Source organism: Lissotriton vulgaris, chromosome 2_1 (genome assembly GCF_964263255.1).
Source record: "Lissotriton vulgaris chromosome 2_1, aLisVul1.2, whole genome shotgun sequence".
In the NCBI taxonomy this organism is placed as follows: Eukaryota; Metazoa; Chordata; class Amphibia; order Caudata; family Salamandridae; genus Lissotriton; species Lissotriton vulgaris.
Genome location: NC_141687.1, coordinates 169,460,220 through 169,479,646, shown reverse-complemented (window position 1 = coordinate 169,479,646; position 19,427 = coordinate 169,460,220). Strand labels below are relative to the sequence as shown.

At 41.9% G+C, this 19,427-nt stretch overlaps 1 protein-coding gene across 1 annotated transcript in view; it reads left to right on the top strand.

Annotated features, from left to right (window-relative positions):
- Positions 1 to 19,427, top strand: part of LOC147729766 (caspase-1-like) — a 793,050-nt gene that overhangs the window by 750,672 nt on the left and 22,951 nt on the right. Inside the window, exon 8 of the mRNA XM_086954652.1 lies at positions 10,381 to 10,487. Within this exon, the coding sequence (XP_086810778.1) occupies positions 10,381 to 10,473 (93 nt within the window). The 3' untranslated portion in view covers positions 10,474 to 10,487. The remainder of the gene's footprint in view (positions 1 to 10,380; positions 10,488 to 19,427) is intronic.

Genomic DNA, 19,427 nt, shown 5'->3' with positions numbered 1-19,427 from the left:
AAAGAAAAACAGGTCATTATATGCATGCCTTTTAATTGCAAATTATAGTGCACTAAATAAATAGTATGCAAAGTACTAATCCTGGAGTGGGTTTCGAATGTACAAGACGAATTTACCACTGGTAATCAATTTTGGGGCGTTCTGTACCAGTGCAGATACTTAATTCGGCAGAAAAATACAAGTTGCCTTCATGGACAAGAGAGAGAGCGAACAAGAGATTCTACATTTGAAGAATGTAAAATAGCAGCAAAAAATGAAAGTTGAAAGATGTTCTGAGCATGTTCTGCTCAGGCGTTTCCCACTAGCCCTTTCTGTACATTAAGAACACTAAAGGCGGACTTAAGAAATTAAAACAGTGCTTTCTCCATCCACCAGTGCCACTTTTACCCACACAGCACCACTTTCAGACACACAACGCCACTCACACCCACGCAAGCCCACTCTCACACACGCAACTCCACACTCACCCATGCAATGCCACTCACACACGCAACACAACTTACCCACGCAACGCCACTCACCAACGCAATACCACTCACACATGCAACCCCACTCATTCACGCAACACCACTCACACATGCAACGCCACTCACACATGCAACGCAACTCACCCACGCAACCCCTCACACATGCAACGCCACTCACACATGCAACGCCACTCACACATGCAACGCCACTCACACGCAACGCCACTCACACACGCAACGCCACTCACCCACACAACGCCACTCACTCAAAGCCACTCACACCCACTCAGTGCCACTTTCACCCACACTGTGCAGTGCACAATAGGTCTCGCAGTAGGAAAGTTGGAGCTATTGGTTTTGTAAATGACAAAGCCCTTTATGTTTTTTAAATGAAAACAAAAATAAAAGGCATTGTTATTTGCAATTGTAATAGCTCCAACTTTCCTACTGCGAGACCTATTGGCAACGCCAGTGCTTGTTATTATTCTTTAAATTGAGATGTTATAATGTTAAATGCGTAAAAAATTTATTAATAATTGGTTAATTAGTTTAAATAATTAATTGGTATTTAATTATGGTAATTGTGTAATTAATTTTGTGTGTGTTGTGGTTTTTATAAGTGTAAAGGTAGGGAAGTAATTTATTTTGAATTCATAAATTAATAATTGGTTGGTAATTATTTTTAATGAATTCATAATTGTGTAATTAGTTTTAGGTGTGTGTAGTGGTTTCTATAGGTGTAAAGAGTTGAAAGTAATTTATTTTTAATTGATGAATTATTAATCGATGATTACTTTTGGTATTTATGTAATTCATTTTAGGTCTGTGTTATGGTTTGTATAGATGTCAAGGGTGGAATGTAATTTATTTTTAATTGATGAATTAAAAATTGTTTGTTAATGAATTTTAATTAATTCATTAGTAATTAAAGATGGTAATTGTGTGAATAAAGTTATGTGTGTGTTGTTTTTATATGAGTAAATGGTGGAAAGTAATTTGTGTTTTTGTGTTTAATTAATATATAGTTGGTAATTAATGTAAATTATTTTATATTCGTTTAGGGTGATTGTTTATTTTTGTGTGTGTTATTTTTACTTTTAAAGAAGTAAAGGGCAGGTATTAAATTACTTTTAAATATGTAATTATTAGTTGTTAATAGTGATAGTTTTAAATTTTAAAATAACTTTTAATTATTTTTTATTATTTTATAGTTTAATTTAGGTGTGCGTTGTGAATATCATAGTGTTAAAGTTTGTGTAGTTAATGTTTATTTTTTATTAATAATATTTTTTATTGATTAATTATACACATAACTTTAATTAAAAATGTTGAAGTGTTTTGTTATTGGTGTGGTGTTATAGGATAAGAAATAAGATAAATACATTTATGATTTAATTAAGTTTTTTTGTTTGTAAATATTTTCTAGTTTAAAATATTTTTTTATTTTAATGTATTTATTTTATTTTATATAATCCTTCTGGGTTTTTGTTGTAATTAATATTTAAAGTGTTCTTTATATATGTTTAAAATATTGTTTATTAATATTTTTATTACATTTTTAATAACACCTTTATTTAAGTGTTTGAGTGTGAATAGTAAAAATAAAATCTCTGCTATTCCAACACTTTCCCTGCTGTTGCATTCACTGGAGTGGGAATAGTAAGTTTTACCCATCAGCTATCCAGAACTTTTCCTACTTCCTACTATTGCACTCACTGAAGTGGTAATAGTAATTTGTACCTCTCCGATATCCAGCACTTTCCCTACTGTTGCATTCACTGGAGTGGAAATGGTAATTTTAATCTCTCCGCTATCCTGCACTTTCCCTACTGTGCATTCACTGGATTTGGAATGGTAATTTGTATCTTTCTGCGATCCATAAATTTCCCTACTGTTGCACTCTCTGAAGTGAGAATAGTAATGTTTACCCTTTCGCCATCCAGCACTTTTTCTACTGTTGCACTCACTGGAGTGGGAATAGTCATTTTTGTCCCTCCGCTATCAAACACTTATCCTAATGTTGCATTCCGTGGAGTGGGAATAATCATTATTACCCCTCCGCTATCCAATATTTTACCTACTGTTGTACTCTTTGGAGTGGGAATAGTAATTTTTGACCCTCTGCTATACAACACTTTCCCTACTGTTGCTCTCACTGGAGTGGGAATAGTAATTATTTCCCCTCCGCTATCCAACTCTTTCCAAACTGTTGCTCTCACTGGTGTGGGAGTAGTCATTTTTACCCAAAGCTTTCCCGACTGTTGCGCTCACTGGAGTTGGAATAGTAAATTACATTATTTTGCTATCCAAGACTTTCCCTACTGTTGCACTTATTGTATTGGGCAATTTAAGTTTAAATATTTTTTTATAGTTTAATCTTTTAATTTATTCTAAAATGTTTTTATATTTTAAATTATATATATATATTATTTTCATATTTTTAGAATTTAAAAATGAATTGAAGATAATAGTTAATTATTTTAAAATAAATATATATGTATAAATTATGTGTGTTTAATTTTTTAATTGTTTGTTATATTTTGTAAAAATGTATATTCAATTAAATTTATTTTATTAATATTTAATATATTAAATATATATTCTTTTATTTTTTCAATATATATATTTAAATCAATATTTTTTACAGCTATATTTTTACATCAATATTTTAGAATTGATATTTTTGGACCTACCTGTTTAGGTATAGGAGTCGATATTTTTGTAGTCTATATATTTTTTTTCAATATTTAGAACATCAATATTTTTGATAGCGATATTCTATCAGTGAACCAATTAATACATATTGTTCTAATTACTGTGTGGTCCTCTTTTCATTTAATCTATACTATAAGATTACATTCTGATAAAACCAGCTGATTTACATTCCTTCAAGACTAAGGGCCCTATTAGGATGGCAGGTGGATCACCACCACCGGGCCGGCGGTGGCCTCAGCACCGTGATCGTAACCTTGAAAACCGCCAGTCAGATTATGATGGCGGTGGTGACCGCAGCGGTGTGAAAATCCGTCCGCCTCTTTCCCGCCGGTAGCAATCCTCCCGTCGTCTGGCATGTGGTGCTGGACTGCTAAAATGATGCCGGTGCCTTGCTTTTTCCGCCGTTTAGATTAGAATGCATGCGGAAGCCAGCTTTTCTGCGGCAAACTCTCTGTTATGGAATGGCTGGCGGGGATGGTGTTTGGGGGCCAGTTGCAGCCCCCCCTCGTGTTGGGGCGGTGTGGGTCCACTGGAGGGTACCCATGGTACCCCCCTACATTTCACTGCACCAAATGGCAGGCACAGTACAGTGCCTGTAACGTAGTGCAGTGAAATGCGCAACATGCTTGTTTTCGCGATGCAGCGGTGCTGCTGCCAGCACAGACCGCCACAATGTTAAAGCTGCGTAATCCGACCGCTGCGGTGGCGGGCCCATCATAATACAATGGGTGGGACCGCCGCACGCATGGCGCTCAGACCCAATCACCGCTACTGTGACGGTCGGATGAAACCTGACCTCCATCCTAATGGGGCACTTAGCCTGAATGCTGCAATCCACTAATACCCCTTGGGTAGCTTTCTAAGGTTATCTTTGACCTCTTAAATCACCATAAGGGATGTTTGTACTGGTGCAAGGTGCCCGCTTTAATTAGTGGACAGCATATGCCAGGCCAACGTTTTACAACTACCCTCTTCTGCAGGTTTGCTGGAATATAAGGCAACACTTTTCTTAGAGTTTTCAAGATGAAGAAGCATGAGGAGGTGATATGATTTATCTGTCCTTCAAAGGATAAATTGGTGTCAATAATTATTCCAAGGTTTTTGCTTTCTTACTGGGGGTAGACAAAATCCCTAGTTCCTGAATGCCACGAGTTGTTGGACCAAATAGAGGGATTGTTTGTCAACTAGTGTTAAGGTCTATGGAGACACGTTCTCTTGTGATGGGATGTGACCTCACCTTAATAACAGATTAGCCCTACTATCAGCATGTGCCCCATCCATTTTAGAATTTCCAGCTACTGTGTCAGCAGTGCTTAATTTGAGCCAGTTGTTGCAGTTGGCCCACTGGCACTAATTTTTGGGGCCCTTATTTTACCTCATTCGACAATGGCCCAGTAACATGTAACAGTGAGATAACAGGGCAGGGAGTTCCTGGTGGTAGATTCAAGAGACATGAAATGGAATCAAGACCACTCAGCCTTGGCATTCAGCACACAGACATTTAAATGTGCCGGTCATGTACAACTGAGCAAAATTGTGGGCCCACCACTTATTTTATTACAAATTGAGCTGTGTGTTCCAGTTATGGCCAGGATATTGGATTCTTTAGCTTGCACTGAGAGAGCTCACCAAGAAAGGAATTACTTATGTGTGGTACCAACACTGTCATAATATGACAGAAAGAAGGAAAATATAAGGAAAATGAAGATGGAAACAAGGGAAAAAAGATGCAAAAAGAACCTTATGGCAGCGTTTGAATTAATGATTTAGCTGGGGGAGGGTTTGCTCACTTATCTATTATTGTTTCATGCTACAGAACATAGAGGCAGATGCTGCTTGTAATGAGCCCCAAGCTCATCACTGCTCCTTAATATCCCCATTTCCAAGAGAAAATAAGTCACAACCCTTTGCTTCTATGGCCCCTTTAAAAATGTCTTTGCATTGTGCAGTTTCAGAAACTTGAATTAGAGACAGTTAAGTTTAAAAAGTATTGGTATGTCGGTGGCAATTGTTGCACCCACCCTGCTCATCCCTCACTTAGTCTATCTCTCCCCTTTTGTTAGCGCTGCCAAGCTCTTATGTACTTACGTGGGGGAACACTGTAGATGTTGTCTCCTACACTGATGAGAGGTGGAGCTTCCTTTTAGTAGTTCATGTTTTTTTAATCACATGGGTGCTGCTTTGGCCATTTATTACTTCCTTTTCAGTGGCCCCCCATTTTGCTCACTCATCGTGGGAGTACTGGCTATGCATTCAAAACACATACAGTAAAGGGGACCCATGGGCAGTTTAATGACCAGCTCTGAATACATGCCCACCTAACAGTAATCACAAGAAAGTATCAGAGGGTCAAAAGTGAGACAGGCTAAATGTCAAAGACAGAACAGGTGTAGCGCTCCCACTGGCCATATGACTAAGGGGCAAGGGCTATAAAATATGCCAGATCAAGATCAGTATCTGGTCTCTGGCTCCCATCAGTCACCACTCGGAACCGCCCTTCATCATTTGGGGCTCCGAGGACCAACACTGTACCAGATCTTGGTGTTTTAGCAGAAAGGGGTAGATCTTCCTGTTAGTTATTTATTTATTTTATTTATTTAGAAGTTTTCTATAGCGCTAACAAGACCCGAAGGTATCAGAGCGCTTCACAGTAGTGGGCATGAAAGAGAGAACAACATGAAACAAACCCAATAAAAGTAATCGGCGATAGACAATTTGGAAAGAAGAAAAGTTCGGACAGCAGGGCTTCTCAGTACTGGATTCAACAATACCGCATGGATTCTGAGATGTTTGCAGCTCCAAGTTATCCATAACCAAGGGAGCGGATCAGGCACAAGGATTTAAGTTGGCTCTTGAATTCTGCATAGGACGGTAGAGTTCTGATGTGCGGGGGGATGGCGTTCCATATTTTCGGGGCATTTCCTGAGAAAGAGCAGTCCGCAGTTCTCTTCCTTCTGTTGGTAAAGTAACTGACAGGGTTGGAAAAGGTGTAGTGTGCAGTGCAAGAAAAAACCAGGAAAAATATAGGGTGAATAAAATTGGTTTTAAGGAGCAAAAACTAATTTAATGAGGTATAACTCCTAGCACCAATATTAAAAAATAGCCAAGACGGGGTGAATTTATAACCTGTCTAGTGGTGTGACGTGGTCGACATGTTTCAGCAAAACTGGCCACTAGCCTTGCTTTCTTCAGGACCTATTAAATACAGCTACTGCAAACAAAGAAACCCAACGTGACAGATAAGTAAAATGTAGTGTAGGAACGACACAGAAAAGTCACCTGACCCTCCAGGTTGTGTCTGTTCCAGATCTCTTCATACACTCAGCGGTGGGCTGAAATAAAAAGCATGGCGTGAGCTAATCCCCCCATACCTGTCTGAGACAAGCCTGTCTAGTATACCTGGTGCGATTTATCCACATAGGCGTAGTCCATGACTTGGACTCTGAACAGGCACACTGACCAAATTAGTGTAAAATACAAATCGTGGAAATTGAAGCATTTCAAGTTTCACAGGGTACTTCTTACCTGATTAGTAAGAAGTATACACCTCACCTCGCCTGGCTGCGGCTCAGGACTGGTGAAGCACCGCTCTAAAAAGGGTGAGTAAATTCAAAAACAAGAATCATCCACCGTATCAATGCCTGGACTTGATCAATGAGAGCACTTGTCATAGCTAGATACTAGCAGTTAGAGTGTAGCGGTGGAAAATGTCATAACCGCTTGTACACAGAATATATTTCATGTTGCATATTAACCTTAGCTGCAGGACCCATTGCCAACTGAGCTATGCCAAAACGTATGACCATCTAATGTCCGTAACAATGCGAATAACACTGCGTGCCCCATGAGTGAAGAACTGTTAATGCGTGGAACAAAAAGACCCAAAGAGCCCGTTAGTAACGGATCGCATGCTCAAGAATGCGTGCTGTGGCTCTAAAAACGCGTGCTGTAGCTCTGAAAGCGCTGCGTGCACTCACCTATCCGTCGGTACTTCCTAGCGGCATCTGTGCCGTCTGGGGGGGTGCCGGCGGTGTGTTGTTGAGGGGATTATATTACGCGTGCCCTCATTGGTCCCCGACGCTCACGTGACGCGCCATTCAGTGCGTCATGCGTCAGTGATGCAACGGAGTAGCTGATAGGGGCAGCGTCCCGGCTAGGTAACCAATAGCGATCCTAGTCAATATAAACAAAAACCTGGAGCTTGATCCCTCGAGAATAGAAGTGAGAGTTATATTAAATTGTGTAATCAACCCAGATTCAGGGTAGTGCAACCGCACGAGCAGAGTAAAGGGCATCGTTTTTGACACCTAGATTAAACAGGGCTAGCCACAACAGCGGATTCCTTGGTCTCACAAAGGTGACAAGGAAAATTATGACCATGTCAGAAGTCATACGGTAGAGGACATAGCAGGCAAAAGGAAAAGTGTTGATATGAAGCGCAGTCTCCCAGGGGTGTAACTGTGGGATGAAACAGATGACATATTGGCATCAAATAAATTGCCCAATGGCCTAAAGGTGTGTATGCGTTGGATGACCATTAGGGCATATTAACAAAGTCTGATCGCCATGCTGAGTCAAATGCGCAACAAGGGGATGATTCATAACGAGGACCAGGGGATGTCATCATTCAGCCCCGTGCGGTCGGTCCCCAACCTTAGTACCCATTTCTGTTCTTTCTTATGTAAGAAATCGCTCACATTGGTGATATGGGATGGAATGAATGGTTTCTCCAAGACCGTCCATTTAAAGGACGTGGGTGTGTGACTTTGCGTGATGAAATGGTTGGTGAGTTTGGTAGCCTGTCTCCTGCAATTAATGGTACTTCTGTGCTCAGATAGCCGCACCTTTATTTTGCGGGTGGTCATCCCTACATATCTAAGCTGACAAGGCCAGGTTATGAGATAGATTAGTTTATCGCTGTTGCAGTTCGTGAACTTCAGTTGTCTCCAAGGCCTAGAAGTCCCGATGTCTATCTCATTTGTCCTGGACGTTTGTGCACATGATTGGCAAGTGCCACAAGGATGGTGGCCAGACACAGGGGGTAGATCCCAAAGGGTACCTACAGCTCTCGGAGTCTCACCAGGGGGTCTGGTGTGTACCATTCTGTCCCGCAGATTAGGACCCCTTTTGAAGGAGAATAATGGTTGTAAAATAGAATGTGGTCCTGAGTTTAAGATGGACCAGCGTTTCTTAACCGCTTTCTTAATACTGTGGGACAGTGTGCCAAAGGTGTGTACAAAGGTTAGCCTTTCAAGGGGTGCTTTCGGAGTGGTAGGTTCTAAAAGTGCTTCCCTATTGTTGTTGCTGGCACGTTTCAAAGCTCGATGTACCAGACGGGGAGGGTATTTTCTTGCGACAAGCTGGCTTTTAAGTGCAGTGGAATGTGTTCCGAAAGCAGTGTTAGTGGAACAGTTTCTTTGGACTCGCAGGAACTGTCCAAACGGAAGATTGTCCCGCAAGGACTTGGGATGGTGACTGTCATATAACAACAGAGAGTTCCTGGACATAGGCTTCCTGTACAATTCGGATTCTAAACCAGTGGACGTGGCTTTAATCATGAGATCAAGAAAGGCTAGCTTGTTTTCGCCAATCTCAACGGTGAAACGTAAAAAGGCATTCCTGCTATTCAACCAACCCAGGAAGTCTTGACAGCTGTCTCTGGAGCCCCGCCACACCACCAAAATATCATCAATATATCGTCTCCATGTTCTTATCTGTTCACGATATGGATTGGACTCATTAAGGACAAATCGCTGTTCGAAATAGTGCACGTAGAGGTTTGCCAGGCTGGGGGCATAAACGCTCCCCATGCTCGTTCCAGACACTTGTAAATAGATGTTATCTTCGAACTGGAAGAAGTTCTTCTTCATGGCTAAGGTGGCACAAGCCATGATAAAATGTACTGGGGTGATGGTATCTCTCTCGGTGGTGTCCAGTAAGGAATGAATGACCTCCAGGGTTTCGTCCTGGGGTATAGAGATGTATAACGCCTCTACATCAAACGAGACCAGTAGGTCCGTATTGATGTCAAATTCGAGGTCAGGTAATATGCGTAAGACGTCGGTGGTGTCCTTGAGGTAGGTTGGCATAGTTTGGACCATGGGGCGTAAAAAGTGGTCGACAAACGTGGATAAGGGTTCCAGAACGGACCCAATGCCCGAAAGTACTGGCTATGCCACAGGCCTGTGCTGCAGTGGCCTACATCCTATCTGCCACTCACTTGTGGAGTTCCATTTGTTGCAGATGCAAAGCTCTGTTCACCCTACTGGGGAAGGCTAGAGCGATTTCTCCAATCTTTGCTGCAGCTTCGTTTTTCTTCTCCTCACCAGGGGATGCTGTATGCTACATTTCTTCTGCAGAAAATGTGTTCCTTGTTCTTTGCTTTCCTAAGCAAAGGACATATATAGAAGTACTCATCCCTAGGGGTTTGCTTGACGGTGCAGTAGTCTGCGAGACATATTGTTGCCAATTCTTTAAGCTATACAAAGAATGGGCTCTAGCTCAATCCATATCACTTGTGAATAAGGGCCTGATTTAGATTTTGGAGGACGGGTCACCCCGTCACAACAGTGATGGCTATCACGTCCGCCGAAATATAAATCCCCTAGGATATAATGGAATTTATATCTCGGCGACAGAATTTCTTTCACAGTTGTGATGGAGAAACCCGTCTGCCAAGATGTGAATCAGGCCCGAGTCCAGTGACTCTGTCCTTTACTAACATTTTTGTTGGGACCATCATCTTCTCCCAGCGGCAAACAAACTGTCAGCTTACTATCAGAGGCCACACACATGTACATTCTACATACTAGTCTGCCAGGGAGAGGTCTCTCTCAGCTGTAAAAGTGTTCTTTGTATCTATATTGGTGATTGTAGTCCAATCCACTTTAACACTTGAGTCCAAAAGCACTATTCGCATTGTTACATAGTGGGGCAAAATTCAAGCTATTTGAGACTTTACAGCAGGATGTTTTGGGTAGATCATTACCTTAGGCTGCATGGCAGTGGAGAAGGAGCAGAAAAAGGGATTACTCCATTTCACGGTTCATTACAAGAGACTGATGCTTCTGCTGGAACAAATTGAGGATGAGATGAATGTAGTTATATGAAAAGCTATTGATAATATGATGATAAATTTAATACTGCAACCTTGTTTGTATTATTGTTTTCTCCAATGTCCCTTTTTCTCTCTCTTCAGGTCCGATTGTCTGTTAGTCATACTATGCTCCAAGTGCCTACTCTGGAACGAACAACAGCGCTGAAAAAATTCTACCTCTTTCCTGGCTACTAACAGCTGGCAGTGCAGTAAGCATCATTCTGGTTGTGATAACAGCAATTTTTGTCTGGAAAAGCTGAATCCAAGATATACAAATGTACTGTGTTCTTGTGCTAGGGTAAATAAGCCAGTTCATCATTAAGGATATAAACCCAGATGCTGGACTCCACTTGCCTTCTCTTCTGTTCAGGAGTAACAGTTAAATACTGCTTGGCTTGGTTTCCCTCTCAGGAAAATAGTAGAATTTGGTTATATTCTGTCTTGCTACCATGGATGGTTGACTTAGTGGGCCCATAAAAGACCATCTCTTTCATCCTGCTAAAGTTCCACCCGCCTTAGTCCTCATTTGCCCAATGACATCAGCAGTCATATGATCCCACTCTCAACTACCAGTTTTCCTGCAGCAAAAAAAACACCCTTATAGAAGCGCATTGCCAGTCCACCAGCAGAGGAAACTAGCACTCCTGGAAGTACAAGTAGAGACAACTTGCCAGAAAACCGACCTCAGAGGCCTACGAAACAACACCCTCCCAGATACAGATTGTGATAGGGTTAAATTACTTATCACACAGAAAAAGGGTCCACGGGTCCACACTAAGAGGAGGTAATCTTGCTATCTGAATGTGCTCTGCCATGCAAAACCAGGGGTTTTCCCTTTTCAGGATGGTTCCCCTCACACACCAAAGGTGTCATGCTTCATCATAGGGGTGCCTCCTCATGTGACAGACGTAGTCTTCAAGTAGGCTACAACCCCCTCTCTACGAGCGAGGAGCTCAGGGATGTTTTTATTGAGTCTGGAGGGATGTACTAAACCCCTATGTAAGGCTGGCGTGTGTATAAAAGAGTGCAGTGCTGTGATGTGATTATTTAAACTTGGCTACAGGGTTAGCTATATGTAACTTTATTCGGCTACCATGTGTCACGATTAAAATCAGCGAGAAGCTGATAACATAAGTGTCGGAATTAGAGACAGTTGTGTAAATGACTCGACCGACATGTTTCGGCCAAAAAAACGTAGATAGTGTCACAGCCTTCTTCAGGGTCAGTTGTTCAGCTATTGCAATAAATAAGTGCAAGTACGTGAAAAAACATGGAAAAACACGTGAATTAATCAAAGGTATAATACTGAACCAGTATGATTGACTGTTCAGTAAGTACTGCATACAACCACTGTTGGTTGCGGAATGCAGCACGTCTGTCCCAGCATATTAGCCATGTGGTACGTGCACCGAAACCCCAAGTCCCTGGGTTGTTCTGCGGGCGATGCACGTCCAGGGACAGGAAACCAATTAAATTACTCCTGTCTCCCCCACACAACTGCATTTCCCTCAAGCTCAGGCCTTGCAGAGTGACATGTCTTAGGGCTCTGAAGCAAAGTGTGAAAGAAGACAGGGCAACCTCTATTGCAACTACTGTTTGATGTTTTTAAGGTTTGGCAAAGGTCAGAGATGATTGCTCCTGCCCTGCCATTCCTTGAAATCTACCATCATGATCATTACTAGAAGCACAACTAGTCTATAAATATCACTTGTAATGTAAGATTTTTATTGTTTAGTTAATTAATATCATGACAACATTTTGAGTTAAAGAGAAAAAATCGAGTAAAATAACAAGACAAAGTTACCATAATTTAAAAAGCTAAAATGTCACATTTTGTACATAGCGCTTTTTGACCGAATGATCGATGGGGTTCATTTACATTAGAGAGTTTGTTTTCCTTTTCGAGCATCAAATAGATGCTCGGCTGCCAGTTTCAAAGCCTGTTCATGAAATTTGAGAAGCTTAAGTAGCTCACATTGTTGTGTTTTATAGAGGACCCCGATCAATATTGGGACCTTATGCCCCTATACGGCTATAATCAATACATATCCCTATACTGGCATAATAATCAGAGCCATATTTTCAGCAAGTCGCCTCTGCAGTCCATGGCAGTCCATGACACATCAGAAGCCACTTCCTTAGATTCCTAGATAGCACACCGAGTTCTTTCGACACACCAAACCTCCAGCAACCTGGGAAAGCCCCGCTTGCTTTGTTTTGATTTGTAATAGAACTCCTGCGAGCATTGTAAGAACGACCAGTTCTTAGTGACATCTTTATTGACGTCTTATGTCCAAAAACGTACGTCAAACTCGGCACCTTTCAGGTATAAATAATACCGACATTGCCTTAAGCAAACACGACGGTGGTGGTGAATACTGGAGCAGATCAGCTGTCCCCTTGCAGAAAGACCAGCAGATGAGAGAAGCCCACGGACGCTGCCCCTCTTCTTTGACGCGCTGAGAAAGACGCTGTCTTTTCTCCTGCCGAGAAAATCCAGCTCCGGCGTTTCCAGCCTACCCTTGCGGGTGACTGGAATATCGAGTCCTGAGAGGAGATACCAGACCTCCACCATTCTATTCCAGAGGTACGGTGCTGACTAAACCCTTAGAGAGAATTCTTGAAGCAAGCTCTTGGCAAAACCAACTTAACTTAAACTGCTACTTACTTACTCCCTCCCATGTATTATGCTTAGGTCAGGTAGGCATAGTTAGAAGCACCAGTTGAGATCGTTAGCCAATGTATATATGAATGTATATATTTTATTCATTTTAACTATATTATGGCTAAGAAACCATATCCATGCTTTTACAGTATTATTTTGTAATACTACTTTTACTGTATGCACTTTTTATAATAACAAGTCTTGCAATTGTGGCAATTCATTTCTCTTGCATGAGAAGGAAGACTGTTCAATAAATAATACCTTTTATTGAAAACGCCCGTCTCTCTATTCTCTGCATACTGGTGAAAGTAATTCTGCACAACTGACTGAGTGAAATAGCTGTCTATTGTTTCACACGACTCTAGAGATTGACTCTTATTCTGAGGAGCAAAGTTGTCATGTTAATGCAGTTGTTGGAAAACTGAATCCCTTCTTGTCTGAGCCAAAGAAGCTGATCACTTCCTATTCAGTCAAGAAAGTTTCCAGTGACCTCTGAGCTAGCTGGTACAAACCCAATTAAGTCTAACATAGTCAGTAGAGACCTAGAAGACCACACTCCTACGTCTACACTGCTGTTTATGTTATTCCAAAGCGCAGGGCCTATAGGGAAAATAGGAACTACACTACATGGCGCCCAACGTTTGGTAAGGCGATAAAACTAACGCAAGACATTAGAGTAACTCAGTCGTGCTTTTTCACACAGACCCTTTCTCCCGTAAATACTCCAATAGACGTCTGGAGTGGGTGAAAGGTTAAAATCCGCCTGAACTTAGTAGGAAGAGATTCCTATGTAGAGCTTCTGTTTTATTCAACATTGAAGGATACAGTGTTCCAAAATATTGTGCACCTAATCTTTGTCTCCTTGAAACCTAATCTGCAACAAAAAAACCTTTCTGACAGTAAAAATGCCAGACAGTGAAGACGAAAGGGAAGCAGCTAGATTAGCAGCTCAACTAATAGAGGAAGACACAAGTCTCCTACAGACTGACCAGGATGCTATCATCATTCCGGTCAACATAAGAAAATCTATAACTTTAAAACTTATAGAAAACGGACTGACCTCACGAGGTGGTACAGTCATTTTCGTGATAGAGGCACACGAATATCCGCAGACAGAGGTATTCTATTCATGGATAAACTTTCCAGCGGCAAACGCTACAACACACGAATTCCACTATTACAAAATAGAGGAACCTCCGGAAGAGAACGCTCCTTTCGAGGAGATTGAAATTCCATTAAAATACCAAGAGCACCTGCTCTGGTTCAAAGGCGCCCTAAAACATAATAATCACATTACCAGGCTCGGTCCACTAGGTAGACCAGGAGCAACGTGGCCGGTTCTAGCCAGCTACACACCACATCCAGACATTGATAAAATGTCTCGCGAAGAGCTGTTAGCACAGCTAAAATTACTGATTAAAATACACAGACAGTTAGTCCAATATGTAATGCGGACTGCAACAGTCCAAACAGCTGTTAATGTTCCACAGCTGACCCCTCATCAGGGGAACACAAATAAAATTACACCACAGAACATACAATCATGTCTTGGTAAAACACCCATAAAACGGGAACAAATTCTGGTTAGCACAGAAAATTACTCAAATAGAGGCAGTATTCCCGAATACTACCCCTATTGAGAAACACAGGATTCTGACCATCTGCCTTCCAATGGGGGTCGCACCACACGTGGAGGACTGTGACACTTGGGGTACAGTTTTTGCTTCAATTTACACAAAAACACATGGTGTTCCGTCCATGGCGGTAATACCTGATGTGCTGAAACAAATTCAGAATGAATACGGTCCAGAACCTGCTTTAACTCTTGGTATGAAATTACTGAAAGACTTCAAGCAGGTTTCGGCTATATTACTAGCCAACATAAAAGGAGAAGCAGCATCTGTGGCGATCCGCCAGAAATTGAAAGAAACAGATATAACAGACAACCAATTGAGCTTGCCAGAATCATAGAAAAATGCTATGAGGAACTAGGTAGAAATAGTTTGGGTGGGAAACCAGTAAAACCCCAACTACTTGAAAATCCTGAAAAAATATTTATTAAAAATAATTAAAATACTCCAAAGAGAAATTGGGATGGAAATAAACAATCCACTCCCAAGGAAAAAAGTTTTCCAGTCCAGAGGAAGGTCTCCTCGGCGGAGGGAAAGAACTCCTAATCGAGAACACCAGTCTCCCCAAAGGGAGCACTCTGAAAAAAGATATAACCTTAGAAATAGGGATAACTTGAAAAAGCCTGATAGATATCAAAGTATTGATACACGTCCCTCTCGATCTTTTTCGCAGAAATCAGAAAGAAGAGGACGGTCAGACCCAGAAGAGCACACCAAGTCCAAAGACAAGGAATCTGTTCAAAGTAAAAAGTTACAATTTCCAAGAAAGAAGGTAGCCAGTATTAGAGTAATCGAACATGCCGAGAATACTGAGGACACAGCTGAAAAACGGAGAGTGGGCACAGACAATGCTAGACAGTGCAGCAGAAATCAACATAGCTCGCAAGATCCTGATGAGTCATCTGGAGGCAGTGGACACGAATGAATACATTCAAGTAGAAACTGCAGACACTAGAGTTAGCAAACCTCATAAGATATACGAACTAACACTGCATATAGAAGGAGATAAGACTAGGAAAATAAGGGGTCTATTTTGGGATAACCTCTCAAAAGGCTATGACATCCTGTTAGCTGAGAAAGATTGGCCCCCCGAGTTTGTCAGGGAGTGCCCTCATGGCGAAGAAATGATTATGCCTGCCTTCTCAAATCACATTCCAATTCACACTAAATATGTATATGCAAGGAAATGGGCAGTAGCCCAGGCACCAGCATTATATAAAAATCATGTAGGATGGGATGAGGACTCTCCTCCTCTCAAAATCCAGTTAAAATGTCAACCTACTGCACTAAGGCAGTATCCAATTAAGCAAGAAGCTAAAAAACAGGTCAGGGAGATTTTAGATCAACTTGAATACCAGGGGGTGATTGAAACATGCACCTCTCAAATGAACAATCCTTTGTTGCCTGTCTCCAAACCAGACGATTCGTATCGTCTAGTCTTGGACTACAGACACCTTAACTCGTGTTGCAAAACATTTGCGGTACAGAACTCGCACAGTGCGGCACTTCTGAATACCATAGTTCGGAAAAAATACAAAACAACATTAGACATATCTAATGGATTCTTTTGTCAAAATATTGCACCAGAAAGCAGGTACTTGACCGCTTTCTCGATAATGGGGTCACAGAAAAATTTCTGCAGGCTCCCACAGGGGTTCAAGAATAGCCCAGTATTATTTTCAGCCAGAGTAACAGAGTTACTACAAATATATGATGATGAGGCATTATCTTATGTCGATGACATCTATCTTACAGACGACGACTTGGATACTCACTTGAAAAGGGTGACCACCATAATACTTGGGTTCGCGGCAGAGGGTTACAAATTCAACTTTAAAAAGTCTCGAATTGCCCATCTAACAGTCCTATTTTTAGGATACAAATTATCAAGTGAAGGCAAAAGCCTAGCGGACAACTTCTTAGAGAAGTGCGCTGTACTCCAAGCACCAAAAACGCTGAAGAACTTACAATCGATTCTAGGCTTCCTGAATTTCAGAAGAACTTACATATTAAACTATGCAGAGAGGGTTAAACCTCTCTACGAATTAATAAAACCTGATTTTAAACCAATCACCTGGACTCAAAAACACACAGAAATTTTGAGATCACTGCAAACAGACATGTTAGCTAAAACAAAATTAGAAACACGTGACAATACACGGAACCTTGTAATCCGGGTCATCCCAGGAAGATGCGGATTCACGTACCTGAACTCTAATGAGGGAGAAACGATACCAATAGCTTACAAATCACATTTGTAATTTGTAATTTGTAACTGGGTTTTATATCGCGCCAGCTCACCGACAGGTCTCAAAGGGCTACTAACCAAGTACAGCAACAACAAGAAACAGGATGAGTATATAAGAGAGTCTGAGGCTAGTAACCGTCTACTAGGAAGCAAATGCGTCTTTGAAGAGTAGAGTCTTCAAGGACTTCCTGAAGTGGAGAAGGTTGGACTCTCTACGAAGTGCCTCCGGTAGTTTATTCCAGATGATCGGGGCCTGAACTGAAAAGGATCTGCCTCCTTTTGTTGCCAGCTTAAAGCGTGGGCAGGATAGCAAAAAAGAGCCGGACGATCGCAGGGCGCGCTTAGGTTCGTATATTTCAAGCCTCTCTTTTATATAGGCTGGCGCCTGTCCGTGGATTGCTTTGTGGCAGATGCACATACTCTTGAATTCGACTCTTTGTACTATAGGCAACCAATGTAGCCTATAGAGCAAAGGGGAGGCATGAGTCCGCCTTGGCACTCCAAATATCAAGCGCGCTGCGTCATTCAGAATGACCTGAAGACGGTTGGATAAGTGTTTTGGGAGGCCAAGGTATAACGCATTGCCGTAGTCGATTCTAGACACTATTGTGGCTGAGACAATGGTTCGAAGCATATTCCTTGAGAGTATGGGGACGAGCTTACGCAGTTGCCTGATTAGATTGGTACAAGAACCAACTACAGCGGACACTTGGTTAGCCATCGAGAGTTCCTGATCAATTTTCATACCGAGGCTCTTATTGCTAGGGCACGGTTTTGGAGTAGGTCCAAGTTCTTGTGGCCAAAACAAATCATTCCAGGGGGAGGTCGAGGTTAAAACTACGAGAACCTCCGTTTTATCTGGGTTGATATTCAGTAAATTGGACGACATCCAGTTTACTGTAAAACGTAATATGTCTTGGGCCATGGACTGAGCCGGTGGTGTGTTGTCGATACTCAGCAGCAGCTGAGTATCATCGGCATAGTTAAAAACTTTACAGTTCATGTTTGCCAGGGACTTTATCAATGGCTGTAAGTAAAGATTAAATAGGAGTGGAGAGAGCGCAGAGCCCTGCGGGACTCCACAGGCTAAGGCACCCGCATCGGAAACCTGATCTGCTACCTGGATTCTCTGCGTCCTCCCGGATAAAAAGGCTGTTAACCATTTGAGGGCTTGCTCTCCTATCCCGAACCCAGCCAATCTGCCCAGGAGCAGTGCATGGCTGACAGTATCAAACGCCGCTGAAAGATCTAGTAATATCAGGGCGCTTGGCTTTTTACTGTCAGCCATGCATCTAAGCTTGTCTAGTACAGACAGCATTACTAGTTCTGTGCTATGGTGGGCACGAAAGCCAGCTTGCCGCTCCTGGAGAAGATGGTGAGATTCCAGGAGGGATGACAGGGATTTTAGCACGTGCTGTTCTAGAACTTTTGACAGAAATGGCAACTGGGAGATAGGCCTGTAGTTCTTCAGGCTGGATGGATCTGCCCCAGGCTTTTTTATCAGGGGTCTGACGCGTGCTTCTTTAAAGGAGGTTGGTAATGATCCAGTGGCTAGTGAGGTGTTTAAGAGGTCTAAGATCTGATCCTCTAGGATCGGAACTGCTAGTCAGAGGATATCGGGTGGGCACGGGTCGGCAGGGGAGCCTGACTTGGTGGATGCTACAAGTTGTCTCAGGGTGGTAGGGTCGATTTCGGGGAATCTGGTAAAGATGGGAGTTGAGGGATTTAAAGGAGGCAGTTGTTCGGTGTGTGAGACTGGATTGTTCTTCTTAATATCAGACAAGATGGTCGCTACTTTTTCAAGGAAGTATCCTTGAAAGGTATCACAGTCGATCGATATGTCTATCTTTTCCTCCTTCTTACTTAGCTCTTTCAGGATTTGGAAGGTTTCTCTCTGGATGTTTGTAGCGTTGTTTATGCGCGTCTCGTAGTAATCCTTCTTAGCTGAAACAATAAGCTTTTTATATATTTGAAACGATGTTCTATATGATTCCCTATCGATATCCTTTTTGGATTTCCTCCAACATCTTTCGAGATAGCGGAGCTTTCTTTTTTGTTCACGTAGACTTTGGGTGAACCAAGGGGCTCCTTTCTCTGCACCCTTTACTTTTTGTACCTTTTCGGGGGCTAACTCATCGATTGATTGCCTGAGGGTAGTTGTTATGGCATCATACTTTAAATCAAGGTCAGTATCATCTAGGGAGATTATGGAATTTTGTTTGTATTTGGGCAGAATTTTTGCCAGGGTATCGGAATTCACTTTTTTCCATTGGGGCACTTTTTTAGTTTTTAAAGGGAGTTTAGTCTGGGAATTATTTAGCGGTATGTCGTACAGGATTAGGTGGTGATCCGACCAGATACAGGGTGTAATGCTTGTAATGACCGCCTTTGGCATGGAAGACCAGATAAGGTCTAAAGTATGGCCTTTTATGTGGGTTGGAGCTTCCACAAGTTGTACTAGTCCAAGAGCGGTCATAGTAGTCTGTAATTTCTGGACTAGCGGATCTAGATCACTTTTATCCCAGTGGACATTGAAGTCACCAGTTACCAGGATGTTTTTGTAACGTGTGCATAAGTCAGATATTATAGGAAAAAAGAGATCGTT